This window comes from Malurus melanocephalus, unplaced genomic scaffold, assembly GCF_030028575.1.
Source record: "Malurus melanocephalus ecotype Western Australia unplaced genomic scaffold, MMel_1.1 scaffold_61, whole genome shotgun sequence".
Lineage (NCBI taxonomy): Eukaryota > Metazoa > Chordata > Aves > Passeriformes > Maluridae > Malurus > Malurus melanocephalus.
The window spans coordinates 1,720,700-1,740,611 of NW_026623293.1; the positions used below are offsets into that span (position 1 = coordinate 1,720,700).

The following is a 19,912-nucleotide window of genomic DNA, read 5'->3' on the forward strand; positions in this document are numbered from 1 at the left end:
TTTATTTCATCAAAAATTCCAACTGTGCAACACGTTTTACTCTCCTGCACGTACTTCGCACATGAGACTGATAGATCTAGATGTGTAGGGAACAACAGACATTTGGCATAACAACAACTGTTCCATGCTGGGGAATACCAGCCCTTGCACTCAGCACTACTTTGAAGTCTCTGCAGAGAAAAAGCAATGACAATGCCTCAGCAGTACACAAAGCCCATGAAGCATGAAGGCTACAAGTCACTTTCTTACATAGATTTTGCACAGAATGCTCTGGGGGATCTTGCAGACAAAGCCAGGCAAAGGAGACTCAACATTTATCTGCATTATTATCTGTCATGAACAACCTAGAGCTGCAAACACAAAGCAAGTAGCTTCACCTTCAGAACAGTACGGACAAGAGTTTAGGTGGGAACCCACTGACACTTCAGGGAGATGAGCCACTGCTGGAAACAGTGCTCATGAACAGTAGTCACTACCATATGCTTATTAAATGGGCTAATGGAACTACAGTACTGGAACACCTGCATGGTGTTTCCTAGTTGGGCTTTGTTACTGAGTACAACTTTTGTGTGGGTACTTCTTTGTTCAGGCAAAGTGAAGCACTGCTGCTGATTGCAGTGCTTGTCACGCTACATTGGGTACATCCCTCAGCCCACGCAACAACTGAGCAGTTAAAGCGAGACTGGTGTTAGACTCAGGAAAAATGGCTGCGTCAAAGTTACAACCTTTCCCTTATCAGTACCACAGTTTAATATTTGGCTCCTTCATAAGGATGACTATTTTTTGATAGCTGCAGATAAACCTACTGTTCTACTACTACACCTTCTTTGGGCAACAGTACTTAAGTGCAATGAACAGGAATGGTTGACTGCCTAAAATTTCTGTATTAAGGAACCAGAAAAACCAATATTACTAATCCACACAGCTTTTAAATAGCTGGGAGAGTAGTTTTTAAAGCTTGTGCAAATTGAGAAAATGCTACAGAAGCTTTATGATAAAGCCTGACAACTTCAGTGCAGACAGGCAAGAACAGATGTCCAGGTAGAACCCAGAACCAAACTACCTGTCAGTGATTCACTGTGTGCCCTTTGCTTGGATAAAATGATTAATAAGGTAGAAGCAACTGCACAAGGTTGGTTTATGCTGGCTCTGGCACACMGAGCAACCCCATCTCCTGGTTCTATTTGTTCACAGTTACTTGGACTGAAGGAAAGAGGATCACAGTTGGGCCATTAGGAGAGCAATTCCGATGTGGCTCACAGAAAGCCATAGCTGACACCATTTCTGGGAAATGCCAAATGTGCTACCATTCACATCACACAGTCCAAAGAAAGGGGAAAAAAAATCATCTAAGCTGGATRTTCTGAGAAAAAGTAGAAGTTTGCGGCAGGGAAAAATTTACATGTTTTAGACTGAAGGGGAAATTGAAATAACAAATACTTTAAAAACCAAACCCAACAAAGAATGGTGATGGATATACTATAGCACAACTGTTAYCAGGACCAGTGCTTGAGATAACTGACATGATTTACTAGTTCTCTCATAGTACTGGTATCCAATCCTCGGGATTCATCTTCCAGATGCATAAATGCTTGAATTTTTGCAAACAAGAGATTAACAATACTGAACAAAATGAAAACTGAAACAGTACCTTGTTGCACTGTTTCAATGCCTCTAAACAAAGTACATTATCAAGTCCTATGGTTAAGGCAGTTTGTCTCACAAATATTTGGGTACAATGGTCCTGGGCTAGTTCTGGTATACCTCATTCTGTATTTTCTATTCTGAAACACTTTCAAAGGCAAAACTAAGTTTATTCTTTAGTATGAGAGGCATTTATTACATGTTAAGTTCTACCTTTTATTATAAAGGAAGAAAACTTACACCCTCTTTGTGAAAAGATCTGTTTCAAGAGACAATTGAGATCAACTTGAAGAACACTTCAGTAAGAACTTAAGTTTTCAAAGATCAATGCATACATKAACAGCTTTGAAGTAACAGAGTGCAAAACCTCACTCACCTTTTTTAGAAATCAGATTCTATGCCTGTGTTTGCTGGTAGATGATGTATTGCTCTTGAAGTACCAGAAAGACCTGAGAAGGTTTTTGGATTCTTTCAGGTCAGGCTGTCAACTGCATGATTGTTTTAAATAAAGCACAGGCTACTATAACACATTTGCTGCCTACCAGATCATGTTGCACATTTGCTGCTGGAACGACACTACATTTTATAAGTTAAGAAATGCAATTGCATCTGAATATGAAAAAACATTTTAAAGTCAAGATATGTAAATTTACTGTCATACAAGGAATGCCATTAAGTTTCCATTCTACATACCCAGGTGAAAAATTTGTTAAAAAGTCAAGAAACAAAAAAGCATAAAATCTGTAATAGGCAACAATATACAAAGTTTCAAATATAAAATTGTGACTTGTATAGTTTGTTATTTTCATCTTTTCACAAGGGTAAATTAAAAGAACCACACATCACTGAACTTCTACACAAGCTTCTTGTGTTTCAATGTCATTTATTGAGGAGTGAATGAGATACTGTCAGACATGCCAAAGAGACTTCACATTCAAGGGCTGGAAGCTGAACAGCTTTCCTCATTGAGTCACTGTACAAGTTGTTTTTGGGAATCGAAAGTGCGATCAATGAGGTCTTCATGCTCGATGTTTGTCTTCAGTTTTTCATCTTTTGATCTACTACCTCGTTGGGCAGAAGGACACTTTCTACCCTACAAAGACTCACACTCCAATTAATACAATTAACACTAGATGTAGAGAAACGTTTATCTGTTATAACGTACATCTACTGCTGAAGGTCTTATGTCTAATGAGAAAATTCAACTTGTTTCCCTTTCACCATCGTATGGATGGCTGATACCGTTAGAAAAATACTCTTCAGTGCTATTGTAGGGTTTACAGGAAACTTCTTCCATGTTGTGGGATAGAAACCGATTTAAACACCGTTCTGAAAGAATGCTTCTTCCTGCTGCCACTGCCTGTAGGTTGCAGAAGAATGGCCTACACGCACTACAGTTCTGGTTTTACTCAGAAAAGAAACAAAAGAAACCTAAACAATAGGGTAAACGTTTATTTGGAGTTAGTTTTCTTGCAGGTGATAATTAAGGCCCTTCAAGCAGCGTTCAGGAGCTCCTGTATGGCTGCCTGTTGATCTGCATTGAGCTGTGATATGCATTCTGTCCACAGTCCTCCAGATGTCTAGAAAAAACATGAGAAGTGGTCATTATGCAGGCTGAAAGTGTCCAACTCACATCCTAAACCCTGCTATGTTTACAAAGCTCAACATTCACTCAGCTTATTCCTGTAATAGATATGCCAAAGAGACTGAAATCTTCAGTTACACATAGTGCTGCAAAAGTTCAACTTGAGATACTCCAAAAGGCTAAATGGCAGCAGAGTAATTGATTCAGAACTCCTAGGATCTCCCTGTAACAACTAAGTGGGTTGACAAATGACACTCCTGTTAAGCAYAGCCTAAACAATTTTGCTCCATTCTACACGGAAGTTAGAAGACCAATCGGGCAAAACTGAAGCATGCGYCTTCCACATGAGTATTTTGGGCACTGGTGCAGCAGAAACACACTCAGAGCTTCAAGGTGAGCACTGGGATTACAGCACAATGGAAGTGTGCAAAATTCTGCTGCCAACACAGGGCRTGGCTGTTTAGCAAAAGGAATGGTCAGTTACTTCCCAGAGAGAACTGCCTTACATCTATCTGGGTAAATGCAAACCCATCATCTGTGCTACCACAGCCCTCAGCTGAAACATCAGCTTTYAAAGTAGCCACCAACTGCACTGTTCTAATGGCACCAGAAAGTGCTGAATATTAAATAAGATTGGGGAAGTATACATTCACTTATCAACAGTAACTGGAAGTAATTGGCACCCTGCTTTCTTCAGGACAGTGACAGGGWAAACAACTGCAGATGACTGACTTTAGGTCCTTAGATTGGCTTTTGCAGTAACAGTATACTTCAAATGATTTTTTTTTCAAGTTTATATTCRGTATATTTTATGTTCACTTCTATTCTAATGACCAGTTCTTAAAATTAAAAAAAAAATAAAAATTAATAAATATAAAAATGGATTCACAAAATTAAAAAATAAATGCTCTCAAGTAAAAGTTTGTGGTTTTAGTTTTAAATAACATGAAGCATTTTCGACTCTCAAATGATGAAATACTGCAGAATTAAATGTGTTCTTCCAGCACTTCTGATGCACATTTAAACTGATACTTTACACTGAAATATTTCTCACCTCAAAAATATCTAAGCAAAGAAATTTATATTCAATTCCCAATTATGACCATGTTGCTCGTGAGAGATGCTGGCAGTGAAACAGCTTACTGAGATCATAAAAAAAAAGTCTCCTGGAATCTGTGAAGCAGGAGCTTCTAAGGAGATAAGAAATCTAAGGAGCAAGCCTTGAAAATTCCTATCGTAGTACAAAACTCCTACAGTGCTTTACTAGTCAAAATACTACATATGAAGAGAAATGGATATGGTAACACTGTGTTAAATTGTATWTTCTAAAAGACATGACTTCTAAGATTTTTCTCCCTCCCTGGTCTGAAAGTAAAGCACTCAGCCAATGCTGAAGGTCTTGTCTCATAACAATGTTCCTATCAATCCTGGCCAAAACCAGATGTTGCTGTACACAACTAATTTATGCGTGTATGTGCCATTGTATTGTTAAAAAAATGAATCATCATCTAACCTTGACAACTTGAGGTAAAATTAACAAATGCATTAGTAAACCCTAATACAAAGTTCCATTCACAGACTGTAAGTGCTAACAGCAAGAATTTGTATCTGTCAGCCAGAATCTAGAGSAGTCACTTATACCACTTTCACTTTGAAACTTGGCTAAATTTCATTCTCTTTATGCCTTCATTAATTTTAACAACCAGACTTAATGGATCTCTCAGGCTGACACAGTCACTCAGGTGAATCCTTTCCAACATCAAATGTTCCTAAAATTYTTGAACCTGAATTTTGCCAAAGCAGGTCAGGCAGAAAGGTCAATAATTGAAGATCTGCTGCTCAAAATCCTCCATGCTATTTTATGAGCAAGATGCTTATCAGGCACACTCCTTTCTATCACTAGTGCTACATCCACGTGACAACACTTGGCCCGGGAGCAGATAGGCACTATGAGCACTATCCCAGCACTGTAACAAAGTGCTTTTTAAGCACTTGGACATCCCTACCATCATTAAGTAACTCATTACTACATAAAGGAAGTGAACCTTAAGGCAGTTCCCCAGAGGCAGGGAAAACATTGAACAGCCCCCCATATTTGCACTGGATTAAAAAGGGCAGTAGCAAARTAACTTGTGGTTTGCACTCATTCTCCAACCAAGAACCCAAGCTGCTGCTGTATTATAAAGTCACCACGTGATGCTGGCGATCCTTACAAGAACCACACGTTGGATCAAATCCTGCACTACAGTTCACTGATAAAAGGACATGCAGATTTCTCTCCAGATTCTAATTTCTGACTCAGGAAAAAAACCCACAGAAAAACTAATACTGGTTTGCAGGTTAACCACCTCGCTGCATGTAAGTCAGTTACAGTTATTTTATTCAAGTGCAAATGTTACCAAGTTTTATCACTAATCATTCAAGGAACATCCAAGCATCTCCAAACTAGTTTACCAGTTTAGTTACTTCAGCAAATATATTCTAAACATTCCCTTTATACTTAAGCAAGCATTTATTTACCTGCACTTGGCGAACAACATTAGCCAGCCGTTTGGTACATGGATCTTCATGTTTGATAGCTTCATGGATTTCACCATCCGCAATTATACCAAGTATTCTGGGAAGGTTGGAATTGTTGGGACCGAGGACAATTGGGTTATTGCTGTTACAAAATATATATTACAAAGGAATTAATGTTTAGCGAAAAATAATGGAAGCACTTTACATGTAAGTGAAGTCATTTTGAATGATCTTATTCTAAAGCTGCTTATTTACATTTAAGTTTCACACAGCTGAACAAGTATGCACAGCTTTGTTGCCTGCTGACACAATGTTCCCCCTCCTGCTAATATTTAACCAGCTGATTCTTTACTCAGCCTAAACTTTTATCAGGAAGAAGTCCTGAACTTTACAGAATGGCTGAGTTCCATGCAGATGGAACTGTAAATAGTGTGACAGAAATACCCTGCCTAAAAGGATTTATTCCTCTCTCTACGTCTCCCAGGACAGTGTGTTACTGGCATCAGGACTGCTGGTAACTTCAGCTCTCTGCCAGCACTCTCCATGACACAGCAAGAAAGCAGTTCTGCTCCCTCTTTCCCAGCCAAATGCTGGAGTGGTGGAGTATTAGCAATCAGGAATCTGTGTGGATGGAACACATGATCTACTTCCAGCCCTGCCACCTACTGCTGCTGGAATGCAGAGGCTGTGCACGTAGGACTGGCAGAGCTCCAGAGAAGCAGGTAGCCAGGCTGAGCCACCTGCACAGAGCTGGCTACAGAAGTGTGCCGGTACTGCAATTCCCAATTTCTACATTGCTGTTTACATGCACACCTGGCCCATTACTATGGTGTCTCTGCACAACGGTTCTATAATCAGTCTAGGGACCTCAGCTGCCATTTTGAGACTTTGCCTTAAAAAAGCACCAGGAGATATCAAGTATTCACAAAGTAGAAAAGAMTGTAAGAAATATAAGTTACTTCCTTTATATTTTTCTCCTAAGAYGTAATACAGCACCAGCCAGAATGCGCTTTTTACATTACACCTCAGAGGCTACATTCTTTCGCTCATTTATGAAGTGCAACTTGTACCTTATCCAGAGTAACTTTTTTTTTCTCCACTTACCTATGGCAGGGAGCACAAATCCAGAGAACAAGCTGTAGGACAAGATGCTTTCAATAATAACTGAAATAATTATTAAGCGAGATAGCACTGTACCATGAATTTTTCCACATTATTTCTCTACTTTATGCTTCACTTTGTTGGAATACAAAAAGGTGCAAAGCTACTTCAAAAGGTTACAAAAAGAAGGCTGCAAGAGCATGTGTGCTGCTTTTAAGGGAAATGGCATGGTCAGTTACTAGTATTGATATGTAAGCGGTTTCAAAAATTTTTCCTGAAATTTTCTGTAGAAGTTTTCTGTTGTTCCTTTCCATTATGTACATAGGATGTACATATGTACATGCATTATGTACATAGGATGTTCCTTTCCCTTATGTACAGGCAGGATTTTTTTCCCGTCATACAGACATTATTTAGGACAAGAACAGTAACAGTTTAAAAAAGCAGCAGTAACATCAGGAAAAACTCAGTTCTGACATWCCAAATTATCTTCTCTAAACCATATGTAGATTAATCTCACAGTTTCTCAATTYTGGAAAAAGAGTGCAAGGAAAGAGCATGCAAACAGGCTTTCCTTCTGCATTAGTGTGAAGACTTTGCTTTACCTCTCAAGTAAGTCACACAGATAATTAAACGTATGAATAGCTTCCTCTTTGTCTTCATGAAGTGGAAGCCATGATAACCAGTGTGGAAGGACTTCTTCAACATTTATGCAGTCAGGCTTGAACTTCATTATCTTTCCTATCGCTGAAATGCAGTTTTCTGTTGCATTGACATTCTCTTTGGCTTTGGCATCTGCTGACTGAATGACTCTCACCAGCAATGGAAGCGCCTCTAATTGTTAAAAACACAAGAATAAAGTTCAAYGCATCATCCAGTTATACTTCATTAACATCACAAATTCTACAGGAAATAACTGCAAGTTTTTGGGTTTTTTTGTGTCCAAAGCACTAAAATCCAGTCATTACAATGTTCCACTACTTCTAGGCTCTTCTCTGCCCAATAATTATCATATGAAAACAAATCAGACAAAGCTCTGCAAAGAAACAAAAGAAAACAGCTACTGCAAAAATTTTAGTTTGCTTTAGAAGTTCAGAAGAAAATAATCTTCCCATGTCTCTCAACTGGAGTAATWCAATTTAAAACACAGAAGACACTGTAGTTAGCAAGCATTATCTGTTTAACTGAATATGCCCTATAAACATAGGACGAGGAAAGTACTGCTACAGTGACACTCACAATGTGAACTATAGTGCATGYATGCTGTGTATACATTGCTTGTGGGCACATCTGTATACAAAAATATGTATGTACATACACATACATGCCTCCCACCACTAAAGGGTGCCCTACGAAAGGCTTACAGGAGTAATCTCATTGGGTAAATGAAGCTGGCATAGTTTAGATCACAAAAATCAAGGAAAGGAAAAGTATTTCAATGCCAGTTTGCCAGGAAATTGGAGGAAAAATGCCAGTTTTCTTGCAAGGTTAATAGCAATTATATAATTTTAATGGGACAAGGGTAAACCACACAGCTTCTAAATGACCATTAGTGTTAAGTGTTTAGCTACTAATGTCCATGTTTCTAGCACACTACATATAAGCAGGTACAATTGTCCTTGTGTTCTTCTGCTAAAACTAAAATGCTAAAGCTGTGAAAGTTGTTATCAGTAAACAGGTTGTGGAATTGTACAGAAAGCACACTTCAAAATAACTCTAATTACCGAGGAAGAGCGAGATCTCACACCACTGCATTTTGATGAGTAAGTAGCAGCTTTGCAGTTAAAGATTATACAATCACGCTTTCAATATTAAGTCCACTGAATTAGATTTTTAAAGAACTAAGCAGCTATGGAAAAAATGTTAAACATTACAGAACTACAGAAACATTGGTCATCAGACCCACTAACCCATGTATTGAATGCAGGGCAATGATGCTGGACTACTCGGCAAAGCAGAATGTGTTTCAGAGAAGTCTACAACATCAAGGCCAACTGAGACTGCATTTTATACCTCAGGTTTCCATGTCTKSTGAAGCTACATCTCACCTCATCTGTATCTCACTCATTAATGCTAATGGATGACTCTCTAGGTATGTGTGTCTTTGCAGCTCTAAAATTATGAAGGCATCAAAATGAATCAGTACAATTTTCTTCCTACAGTCTAGGTTTTCTTCTTGTCTATAAAACAGATTCCTTCTCACATACCTGCTGTGATAGATAAACCTTAAAAAAGACTCTATGCTACAAGATCCATGTTCCATAACATTAAGCTTTTTCCCAAGGACTAACTGCTCTGACATCTGGCACCACCTAGTTTYGAGGCCATTTATGTGATTTAGGAAGAAATCCATGCAATTGATTGACAGTTTTCATAGAGAACAGCTAATTATATTCTTCCACCAACATAACAGAAGCAACATCGCCAGTTGYATCAATTGTAACATTGTATCCCTATTTAGAAAGTGACTTAATTTGCTGTAGTTTTYCCTTCCATCTTATTTCTTTGCTCTTTACTAAATCTAGTTTTAGTGCTGTTTGTTGTATCATTGTAGCTCACATGCCATTTACAAGTTCTCCCTATACTGCTGGACTTTTTTCAACTGACTGCCAAAAACGCTCATATCAATACCACTGATTTTTCTGAAGMGTCATTACATACGTTTCAAACTTGCTAAAGAACAGTATGTCAGTGCTATGCGTCAACCCATAAAGAAAGCAAGTTACAAATAAAAGCTCACAAACATGACGCTTTTCAGAGAAATAGCAAAATCTAGGGGGTAGAAAACATCTCATGCCATGGATTTACTTTGTTTCTAATCATAGCATATCTTAATCTATTCAAATAAACCACAAAGTTCTTCCATGTACATATGAAAGTAYTTAGAATACTTTTGGGGTTCTGCTAATAAACTCTATGCTGTAAAGTAAAAAGTTTATTTTATCTRAAATTCAACTTAAGGGGAAGCCAAGTGTCTGGGCATAATCAAGGATTATTTGTCCAAATACAAAGAAAAGGATCAAAGATGTTACAAAGTTTTAGTGGGGCAAGATAAAGTCTAATTAAAGAAAAATAAAATGAAGACCTCAAAGAYGCTAAAAAGCTCAAAAATTTTCAAAATCAGGACTGTCTAGACAATTTTAAATTTTCATGCTCTTAATGATTCATTGCAATGCTTCCCACACTGCTTTTTTCCCCTTTTCTTTTTAAAAAGACACCTCGTCCTGATTGTTATCACGTAACAGTCACATTTACATTAACAATGAAAATTACAAYCCTGATTGATGTAGGCAAGGTTTGTGTTAATCCCTATTAGATTATTCTTATTTTCTTACATCATCTAATTCAGCTTTCATTTAAGAGTCATGTGAAACACGTATTTTAAATACATGCTTACATGACCACGTATTTGCTAAAAAAAGAAGGAGAAAGYCTTTGATAAGGGGTGCTACTTAGCGCACAAATTTAACTTTGGTGACTGGCAAGAAGAGTGCAAGCTGACAATCATTTCTTTAAGATGAACTTGAAGTTTTAGAGAAATTAGAAACATTCAGAAAGACAGGAGACAATGTGTTTCTGATAAGCATTATCACAATTTCTCACTTTAGAGAAATCAGGCTTCTTTTTACATAACAGGAAAGCAGAGAGCCACATTAGTTATATTCTAGGCTATTCCATAATATATGCCTCTTGTGTAGTTTTTGCAGACACCCAAAGCTTTTTGCATTAATATGAAACCACATTAAAAATAGTAAAAAAATGCTATGAGACACCTATGTTTCAGAAAGATGTTTTTTATGAAATTAACATTTGCATGTCAGATCATATTTTAAAGAAGAMTATGTAAATCAAGTTTGCTAAGCAGTAAATGCTGCAACAGAAATGCCACTAAGCAGAACAACAATAAAACATGAGGAAGTCAGGAACTTTATTAATCCATCACTAATCTACCACACAGGTTATACTGGAAACCTATTTCACTGCCAGTGGGAAGAGACTTCATCAACCAAGAGGCGAGCCATTTTTATTTCTTCCCCCCAACCCCCACATTCAAAGAGTTCCATCAGCCACGGGTCCGTACCTGGGCAGAAGGGCCGGTAGCCTTCCCCTCCGAATTGTGCCATAACTCCCACTCCATAGGCAGCCGCCTGCCGAACCTCGGGGCTGTTGTCACACACYGACTCCAGCATGGGCTGCAGGAAGTACTCAGCGTACTTGAACGAGCCGGGGCTGCAGTGCTCCACAATATCRTCAAAAATGCACAGCCCCCACTGCCGGTCTGGCCACGGCCGATGCGGGCACTGCAGCACAAACACATGACAGGTAAGACACCTTGAAATTTTTGTTCAGCCAGTGATTGTATCAACAACAACCACAGGAATAGTGGTCTAATACTTTTGTTCAAATCTTCACGGATTAAATTCAATCCTAAACCCATGTAGTTTTTGGTAGTGATACTTCCAGCAATACTAAGAACAAAACAAAATACAGGTGCCTATCTCTGCACCTCTATTTCACACTCCATTAYATGTATCAGTCTCAATTTTTCCCAACGAGTCTGTAACGAGTCTTTTTTGGCCCTCCTCTTGAAATCCATTTTAGAGGTACCAGACAATCTCAAGGAAATTAAATTTCTCAAAACAGCTGTGTCTGTCAACAATCCTGGGTCTTGCAACACAGAAATTTTAAGTAGCATAACAGTGATCCTGCTCATAAAGCATAGGGTAGTGACTTCATTCTTGATCTGGAATGCAATATCTATTTTGTAAAACAGTAATTGCTACATTCGGCCTACCAAGTTCTCTAGGATTTCAGTATGGAAGGTGTATTAAAGCATCAGAAAAAATAACAAAATTTAAATTAAAGAAAAGCAAGGTACTTACAATTAGGTTGACAATTAGTGGAAGTAACCTTTCAAACCACGGCAGTACCTTCTCCTTGTAACTACTGAATATTGAGTGCAAAATGTCTGATACTTTAGTCAAAATATAAACGTCACTGTCATCCTGAAAGGAAAAGGATACAATTCACATGAAGACTAACAACCATTAATGGAGTGGAAATTATATGAAGTGCTAAGGTGTCTAAACTAATGCAACAAAGTCAGTTTATTACTTTTTTTGTAAAACCTGTTTTTTAAAGTTCATTTATTTTCAATTCTTTGTCTAATTACAGAATGAGAGAATAACAGAATGGTTTGGGTTGGAAAGCACCCTAAAAGTCATCTAGTTACCAAGTCCCTGCCATGGGCAGGGACACATCCCACTAGTCAGGGGTACTTCCCACTAGATGAGGTTGCTCAGAGCTTCATTCAATCTGTCCTTGAACATTTCCAAGGATGGCGCATTCACATCCTTCTCTAGGCAACATGTTCCATTCTCTTGAGGGACATCACTTGTTACTGATTTTCATGTGGATACTGAGGCACTGAATGGATTTTTTCTTTACAGGGCCATCCAGTCAATTCCTTATCCACTGAATAGTCCATTCATCAAATATGGGTGTCCTCAATTTAGCGACAAGGATGTCATGGGGGACCCTGTCAAAGGCTTTACAMAAGTCAAGACYGATGGCACCAGTTGCTCTTCCTTAATCCACCAATACAATTACTCCATCACAAAACCCACCAAATTAATCAGGCATGGTTTGCATTTTGGAAGTTGTATCAGCTGGCTYGAATCACCTCCCTGTCTTCCATAGCTGCCAGGAAAACCTCTTCAATGATCTTACAGAGTGAGACTGACTGAGTAACTGGTAGTTCCTGAGGTCCTCTTTTTCCTCATTCTTAAAAATGCAAGTCAATTGCTAGAACTCAGTTGCCTAGGACTTGCAGGTTTGTTTCAGGGACCGAAAAATCAGGTCAAGATGAAAATGGACTTGTGCAAATTTATTGCTTTAATGGGTTTCCTTTACAGAAGGCAAAAGACCCTTTTCCTCTTCTGCGCCTTACAGATAGCATAAGCTTTTATGGAAAAGCAAATGGGTAACTGACTTTGTGATAAAGATTGTGGCAAAAATACAATAAATATTATTCTCCTCCTCTTGTYGTTAAAATTATTTTTTCACCTTGCCTAGTTGATACACCAGACTGGTCAAGTAAAGATCCTTACCTCAGAGCTATCAATTCAATTTATATCTACAGATGAGGATTATTCCGTGGACGCACTTATGCTGGGAAAACTCCAACTTTCTTTTACAGCAACTTCTGTTGTACTCAGTATGGTCCCTTTAACCAGTTTATACTTTAACAGGCAGGGAAAACAGTACAGCTAGTTTCTGGTTCCTAGTGACCTTCACCCTTCTCACCCTCTGGTGAGAAAATAGTAACTATTTCTCATGCAACAGGCAGCTTCCCACAACTGGATATTTAAACCCTTCCTGCTGAGGCAATTTCTGCATCATTGAGGCACAATKCAAGCAGTAACCCTGGAACATACATACAGTAGCCATCACCACAAGGTCCACTTGGCCTGGTACTGCCTGCTGACCGATCGTTGGCCACAGATGTTTGGGAAGAGTATAACTCTTGCTTGGTGTACACCTTCCACTCCCTACCAAATCAGCAATTTAGTTATCGCTGAAGGGAGGGCTGTATCTGAAACTAGTTTGACTAAGTTTTGTGGCTTTTCTACATCTTACATTTTTGCTGCCTTGAGGTAGGGGCTATACAAACATTCTCTGGGATCAAAGGTGTATATCCAAACATCACTCATTAGCATCTGTTAATTCTGTCCACATGGCAAGTGACATTCTGGTCCCACTCCTCCTTTCACAGGGTAATGCAGGATAAGTCTGTCTTCAGACTTTACAAAAAAATCAGCAAACATTAGAACATTTCTAAAAACGCCTTGCTACTCTGTTGCAGAGTATGGACTCAGCTTTTCTGAAATCGCTGCCTGCTGTCATTTTCTCTCATTATCAGTACACAGTGATACATAGGAAATAAAAGGGTCTTGGAGGCAACAAAAATGTATTGTCTTGAATGCTGGCCTAATGTTCACAAAGGCAAAGGGCTCAAGAACTGCACTGTTATTTAAAATAGTATTTACATATGGGTGTAYGATTTCTGGAGTCTGCATACAGGTTAAACCCATGTGATCAAACTTCATACCTGAATTGTGCAGCAAACAATTGCTTAGTACTTATATTTACTGAGCATCTTTTGTCTCATGTTATGAGCAACATTCATTATTACTCTCCCTCCACACTAATAATGACTTAGTAAAACTAATATATCTCTTCTACAATTACCTCCACTTGAAACTATTAACTCACTTTGGTACCTTGGTGTGTAAGTAGTCAATTTGGTATTCTCTCATCAGCAAACACATTATGGCAGCTGTTTATCCTGCTGTCCTTCTCTGATACTGTTTTTGGGCTACACTTTTTGAGACAGGCTCCTGATGTGACACACCAGATGTCTTGGAATCAAAGGTACAGAGGCTCAAGTTGAAGAGCCACCAAGGCTCTTGAGCTTGCAAGGCTCAAAGAAAAAGCAAGTCAGCAGGGCTAGACTGAGGGGCAACATCACTGCAGTTACAACTTCCTCATGAGGGGAAGAGGAGGGACAGGCACTGATCTCTTCTCTTTGGTGAGCAGTGAGAGGACCTGAGGGAATGGCCTGAAGATGTGTCAGGAAAGATTTTTAGGCTGGATATTGGAAAAAAGGTTCTTCCCCCAGAGAGTGGTAAGGTACTGGAACAGGGTCCTCAGGCTAGTGGACACAGCACCAAGTCTGTCCGAGTTCAAAAAGTGTTCAGACAAAGCTCTCAATCATGTGGTGTGACTCCTGTGCAGGACTAGGAGTTGGACTCGYGGGCTCCTTCTAACTCAGCACATTCTGTGATTAAATAGTCTGCTGTCAAATCTGTAGCAGAATTAATGTCACCCAAGAACTGTTTGAGAGGACAACGAAAATAAACTATATCCTGTATTTCTTACTTCACCTTAAGGACTATATGAATTATATGAATACGAAGGACACCTTTCATATTTTCTAATTCACACATGTAGTGTGACCTATTTCTTACTGAAGGACTATGGTAACAACACTTTTCCATAAAGAAATAATTCTGAGCATGCACTATGCTCTGAGTAGAAAGCATATTTCTGCTATATTTCCATCYAGGTGCTTCATGAGTGGAAAAACCAGTCAAACTAACTTACTTCATCTTGTAATGACTCTTCAACTTGCTCATCATAGTCTTCATCTTGTCTTTTCACTAAAWKAAAAAAAAAAWAAAATTAAACCACTWCCTTTCTATGAGTGCATAAGAAGCMTGTGAAMGGGAAAATTATGCAGAAACAAACTCAGAGAACAGGAAACAGTAGATGAAGATGCAATAGGAATTTTCTATCTCCAAGAAGCTTCAAATAGCTTTCTTAGAAAGAAAAAAAAAACATACAGGACAGCTCAGTTTAGGAATGTGTAACAAAGCACAGGAAATAGAAATRAACATATAGCTTGTCCACAAAGACAAGAGAAATGCTTTGAAATGAGGAACTATTACTGCTTTGAGAAAATGGCAAAGACTTCAGATGAAAAAACCCATGAAAATGATAACACCATAGATGTGCACTGTTCTTCAAGTAAATCTGTCCATCAACTTTTGATTAAACTACAGTATTGCTGCAAATGATGTCATCTTCATCCTCCAAGAGCTTACAAACATAACTCATGGATTCTGCTGTTTCGAAGTCCAGTTACTTTACATAAATATACAAATCAAAGAAATCCAAACACTTTTTTTCCGTGTTCAGAAATAATTAGAAAGTCTGCTTCAAAGAACAGCCAYATCACATGTTAACAGGATTTATCTTAACTTACCCTGTCTTAATTCTTGATTTTTAAAGTGCTCTTCTAGTTTTTCTTTCAGTATTCCTCCAAGTTCTTCAAAGTGTTCGCTGTTAAGGCATCCGTCTCCCATTACCTCAATGCACTTGTGAAATAAAATCATCAGTTTTTCAGCTTTAAAATTTAACATAAACAGTCTTAATGAAATCTAAGCACACAAAGAACATTAATACATGTTCTGGATCACTAGAAGAATACTAGTAGAACAGTCATAATGTAATCAGTGATCAAATTATAGACATAAGGTGTAGTACCACTGTGCATTTCATGCCCGTAACTTCAGTCGCTTGTGGTTAAAATGAACAAATTTGGTAATTATTTTAGGTTAATATTTTGGTATTTAAAAAAAACCAACCAACCAAACCCCAAACAATTTTTTCTAACAACTGTAACAACATTTAAAGTCAAAACAAATTTCATATAGAGGAAGCCTTGCATTTGTTTGAGCCATTTAAAGGAACATCAAATATATCCGTTCCTATCGCAAAAAGCTGCAAACAATCATGCCATGAAATTTGTAAGAATGTTACCTTTGCAAAAGAATGCATTATTTCTGAGAGGACATCGGATTCTGGCTCTGTCCCAATGGCTTTGATGAGCGCGTCACACATGAAGTGCCACATCTGCGTGAGGTACTCTGGCCCACGAACCCTGGCACATTCAAGGAGGAGAGGCATCGACTCTGCYGCTGCCACTCGAACACGTGTCGTTATTAAGGAAACAGCAATCAACACCARCAAAGCCTTAGAATTTAAGACCCTATCACCATAATGAAGTTCTTCATTTTCTACCTAGGACTCATTTTATAACAGTTCACGCATTTGATTTCTTAGTTCAATATAGATTAAATCATAGGACAATTACACTGTCTGCTATTTAGAAGTGGTTTCAAGCCTGTTTAAGGCCATGGTTCAAGTTCTTTTTAGCTTTGTTACACAAATATCACTTTTTCTACTGATTGCTTATTTAAAAAAAGAAACTAGGGAAAAAAGAAGGAATATATTGCCTAAAATAGTGTGTGCAAACCAACAGGCTCTGAAACCATTTCTGCAATAAAGCCACAAAATATTCTAACACTAACAYTTTCAATACACTTAGGAAAATAGCAAGCATGATTTTGATTCTAAATTTCTGTTTTTACAGTGGAWTTTTTTAACAGGATATCATCATGGAAATAGAACTTCAACAACGGAACCATCAGCTTTACAACTTGTTCTGTGTACTCCACAAATCCTTCTTTTAGCTCTTTTGCATAGCAAACCTGAAAAAAAGCASAGATATGCCTCTTTTAAAGAAAAATACTTACATTTTTCAAGTATGTAAAGGTGAGAGAGATATTGTTAAAAAGTGCAAGGGCTTTTTAGTTTATTTTTAAAAACATGCAAAAATCCATTTACCTTCCCCCTCCATTGTGGTATTTTAAGAAACCCTGATTGGAGATGAGTTCTCACTCTTCAGGCATGCATGTATTTTTCAAGCCAAATTCAGAAACAGCAATATTTGCAAAATGGAACTACTTTTTAACATATCAAATTCCTTAAGTTTTGCTAACTAAGGAAAACTATCTGTTCATTTAAAAATTTTTAAGCTGCCAACTCAATAAACTAATTTGAATCAAGTAAACCACATGCAACAAAGTGTCTGTAATCCAAACTAAGCAGTATTGAAAGAGTTTTTTGAGTGATGAGACAAAAAAAGAGTATTTTGGATAGATTTGGCTTCAGAGTCAATTGACCAGAAACACACATCACCAAAACTATTCAATTACTCACCAGCATCTGACATGCAGTTGCCTTTTCTTCAAGACCCGCAGTTTTAATCCCAAAACTCTGCTGATCGCCTATGCTTACGAATTCCCAACCATCATCATCACTCATATTCTCCATATCCTGTGCTGTTATACRAAGAGGAGGAAAAATAATCTAAAAGTGTCACAAAGTCATTTATTTCAGTATATTTTTCAAGAAAAAAAAACATCTTAAACCTACTGTCTAAAAGAGCTACTTCAGGTTTAATGGATGCAGTCTTCATTAACGGTCCCATGACAACAGGAAGGTACTGTTGAAATTCCTTTCCAAGAATTTTACACATTCTGGCCCATGCAGAGATCATGTAAGAAATCTAGAAAAGAGAAGTCAGAATTTTCATGTCCCACATTTTATTTTAATGCATACTTAAAAGGAAAGCATAAAGGAATTACATTACACAAGCAGACTTTTAAAAAGAATTTGTTAGCAATCCATAAAGCTTATTTCAAAGAGAAGTAATCCAATATGCTTTCCATAGAAAAATTAATCTTTAAAAGATATCTGCTGTCTAACCACACCTTGACAGTACCTCTCRTCAAAGTTGCTATACATGTAAAAATGTTGACAATGTAAGATTCATGACTGCATTGCAAGTGTCTGTTTTAAAAAAATATTTTTTTTCTGAAATATTTCCYAGATTTAAAAGATACTATGAGCCACATTCCTGAAAATAGTAACATAGAGCAAAAAGAATAAAAGTGTGCAGTACTGTGTTTTCAGAGGAGTGTTTGTTTTCAGATTACAAGTCAAAATAGCTCTCTGCACATTAGAACAGCTGCCTAACAAGTCTTGTTGATCTATTTATAAGAAGGTGACAGCAAGCTCAAATTTCTCCAGCAAATATAGGTCCTGGAAGTCTCATTTCCTAACCACGTTTCTGTGAAAGATTCTAGGGCCATCTCAATGTCAAGTTTAGTAAGACAGGCTGGACCTGAAGAGCTAGGGAGGGGCCAGAAACATCATGTATACAAGAATGTTTTTAATACTAAAACTTGRCGAGCTATAGACACACAATTTTAACATACCTGCGGATCATCATCTTCTAGATCACTGAAGTCTGTCTGTGTCTTCAGTAACAGCTGCATTACATCTGATGCATCCTGCATGAACTAGATAAAGGAAACAACTATGTTTTTAAAGGCAAATTAAGATACTTCTTCTCAAGAGACTTAAATTTAACTGTTTTAGGCATACATATACAAAACTATAATAAGTTTCCTTTGAGCTGCATACATTTTGCCCTGATACTGCCTAAATGAGATGCTATAGTATTTTCCTTAAGGCAAAAAAAGCCTCAAAGGAAGAAAAAAATGCTTGCTTTCAACATTGTTCAGTGTGACAAGAATGACTTCAGCTGCAATAAGATTCTATTGTGAATTTGTGAATCTAAGCAGCAAGACAGTCACTTCAGAAATGAGAACACAAAGACAAGCATAGAAATCAGCAACAATATAGCTATATGTTTAACATGTGATTACATTAATTTAATGCTAATACCATGAAAAACAAAGGCATTGATCTCTTCTTAAAAATATATTTAAACCACTATWTAAAATGTAAGCTTACCTTTTCTTTGCCAACAGCAAGACCAATTAGGCTGATGCATTCAATAGTCTTTCCTCGTAGAAGTCTTAATTCCTTCTGAACAGCATTTTCAACAATGTGTTTTAAGGAGGGCATAAATAAGTCATAGTAGGGAACRAACTTTTCCTCTACTGTATCTGCAACTGATGCAATTGAAGTCACAACTTGYTCCAAAACAAGCTTAGTGCCTTTCTGTATCAACTTGGAAAGAAGAAGRATAAAGTGTTATATTTCTAAAGCACACATATTATCTAAAAGTTTGCCAAATGTAAAAATCTGCTCTTGCACATATGCTAATTCTTGTCATTTTAGACCAACATCAGCAGATATGTTGGTTCATTTTCAGTCAGATACTAGCTCATTTCTGAGGTCTTAGTTCAGCTATACTTATTCTGCCTATRTGACAAGSTTAYCCTCCATGAAACAATTCAGTGTATYATACCTCTTGTAATTTTATCACCATAATGGAATGAAGATGCTTCACTAGATTATCCAAATATGGAATGAGCAGTGACTTGGGACAATCTTCAGTGAAGTTTATGAGTGCTGCAGCTGCATGGGCTTGAACACGCTGGCTGCCTTGATCCTCCATGGTTTGTAGAAGAGCTCCTATCACCTGAAAAAGAAATAYTTCTTTTCAGAAAACAAATCTCTGAAGGAGACATATTTTATCACTTTTTTCCCCTTACTACTCTGTTACTTGCCTTCTCGTGAAATTTCTTTTGAAAGCCAGGTGCAAAGTCAGTTGCCATTTGTCCAATTGCGTTACAAGCAGCATATCTCACTCTTGGATGCTGAAAAAGTATTTCCCTCAAA

The 19,912-nt window shown here is 37.7% G+C and overlaps 1 protein-coding gene across 1 annotated transcript in view; it reads right to left on the minus strand.

The window, feature by feature from the left end:
- Positions 1-225: 225 nt before the first annotated feature.
- Positions 226-19,912, minus strand: part of IPO5 (importin 5) — a 45,647-nt gene continuing 25,960 nt past the window's right edge. The window contains exons 12-26 of the mRNA XM_057366201.1: positions 19,801-19,890; positions 19,539-19,712; positions 19,079-19,297; positions 18,538-18,621; positions 17,693-17,825; positions 17,477-17,598; positions 16,869-16,965; positions 16,235-16,407; positions 15,678-15,789; positions 15,017-15,072; positions 11,734-11,856; positions 10,932-11,151; positions 7,456-7,684; positions 5,750-5,891; positions 226-3,224 (exon numbers count right to left, since the gene is read on the minus strand). Of these exons, the coding sequence (XP_057222184.1) occupies positions 3,138-3,224; positions 5,750-5,891; positions 7,456-7,684; positions 10,932-11,151; positions 11,734-11,856; positions 15,017-15,072; positions 15,678-15,789; positions 16,235-16,407; positions 16,869-16,965; positions 17,477-17,598; positions 17,693-17,825; positions 18,538-18,621; positions 19,079-19,297; positions 19,539-19,712; positions 19,801-19,890 (2,061 nt within the window). The 3' untranslated portion in view covers positions 226-3,137. The remainder of the gene's footprint in view (positions 3,225-5,749; positions 5,892-7,455; positions 7,685-10,931; positions 11,152-11,733; positions 11,857-15,016; positions 15,073-15,677; positions 15,790-16,234; positions 16,408-16,868; positions 16,966-17,476; positions 17,599-17,692; positions 17,826-18,537; positions 18,622-19,078; positions 19,298-19,538; positions 19,713-19,800; positions 19,891-19,912) is intronic.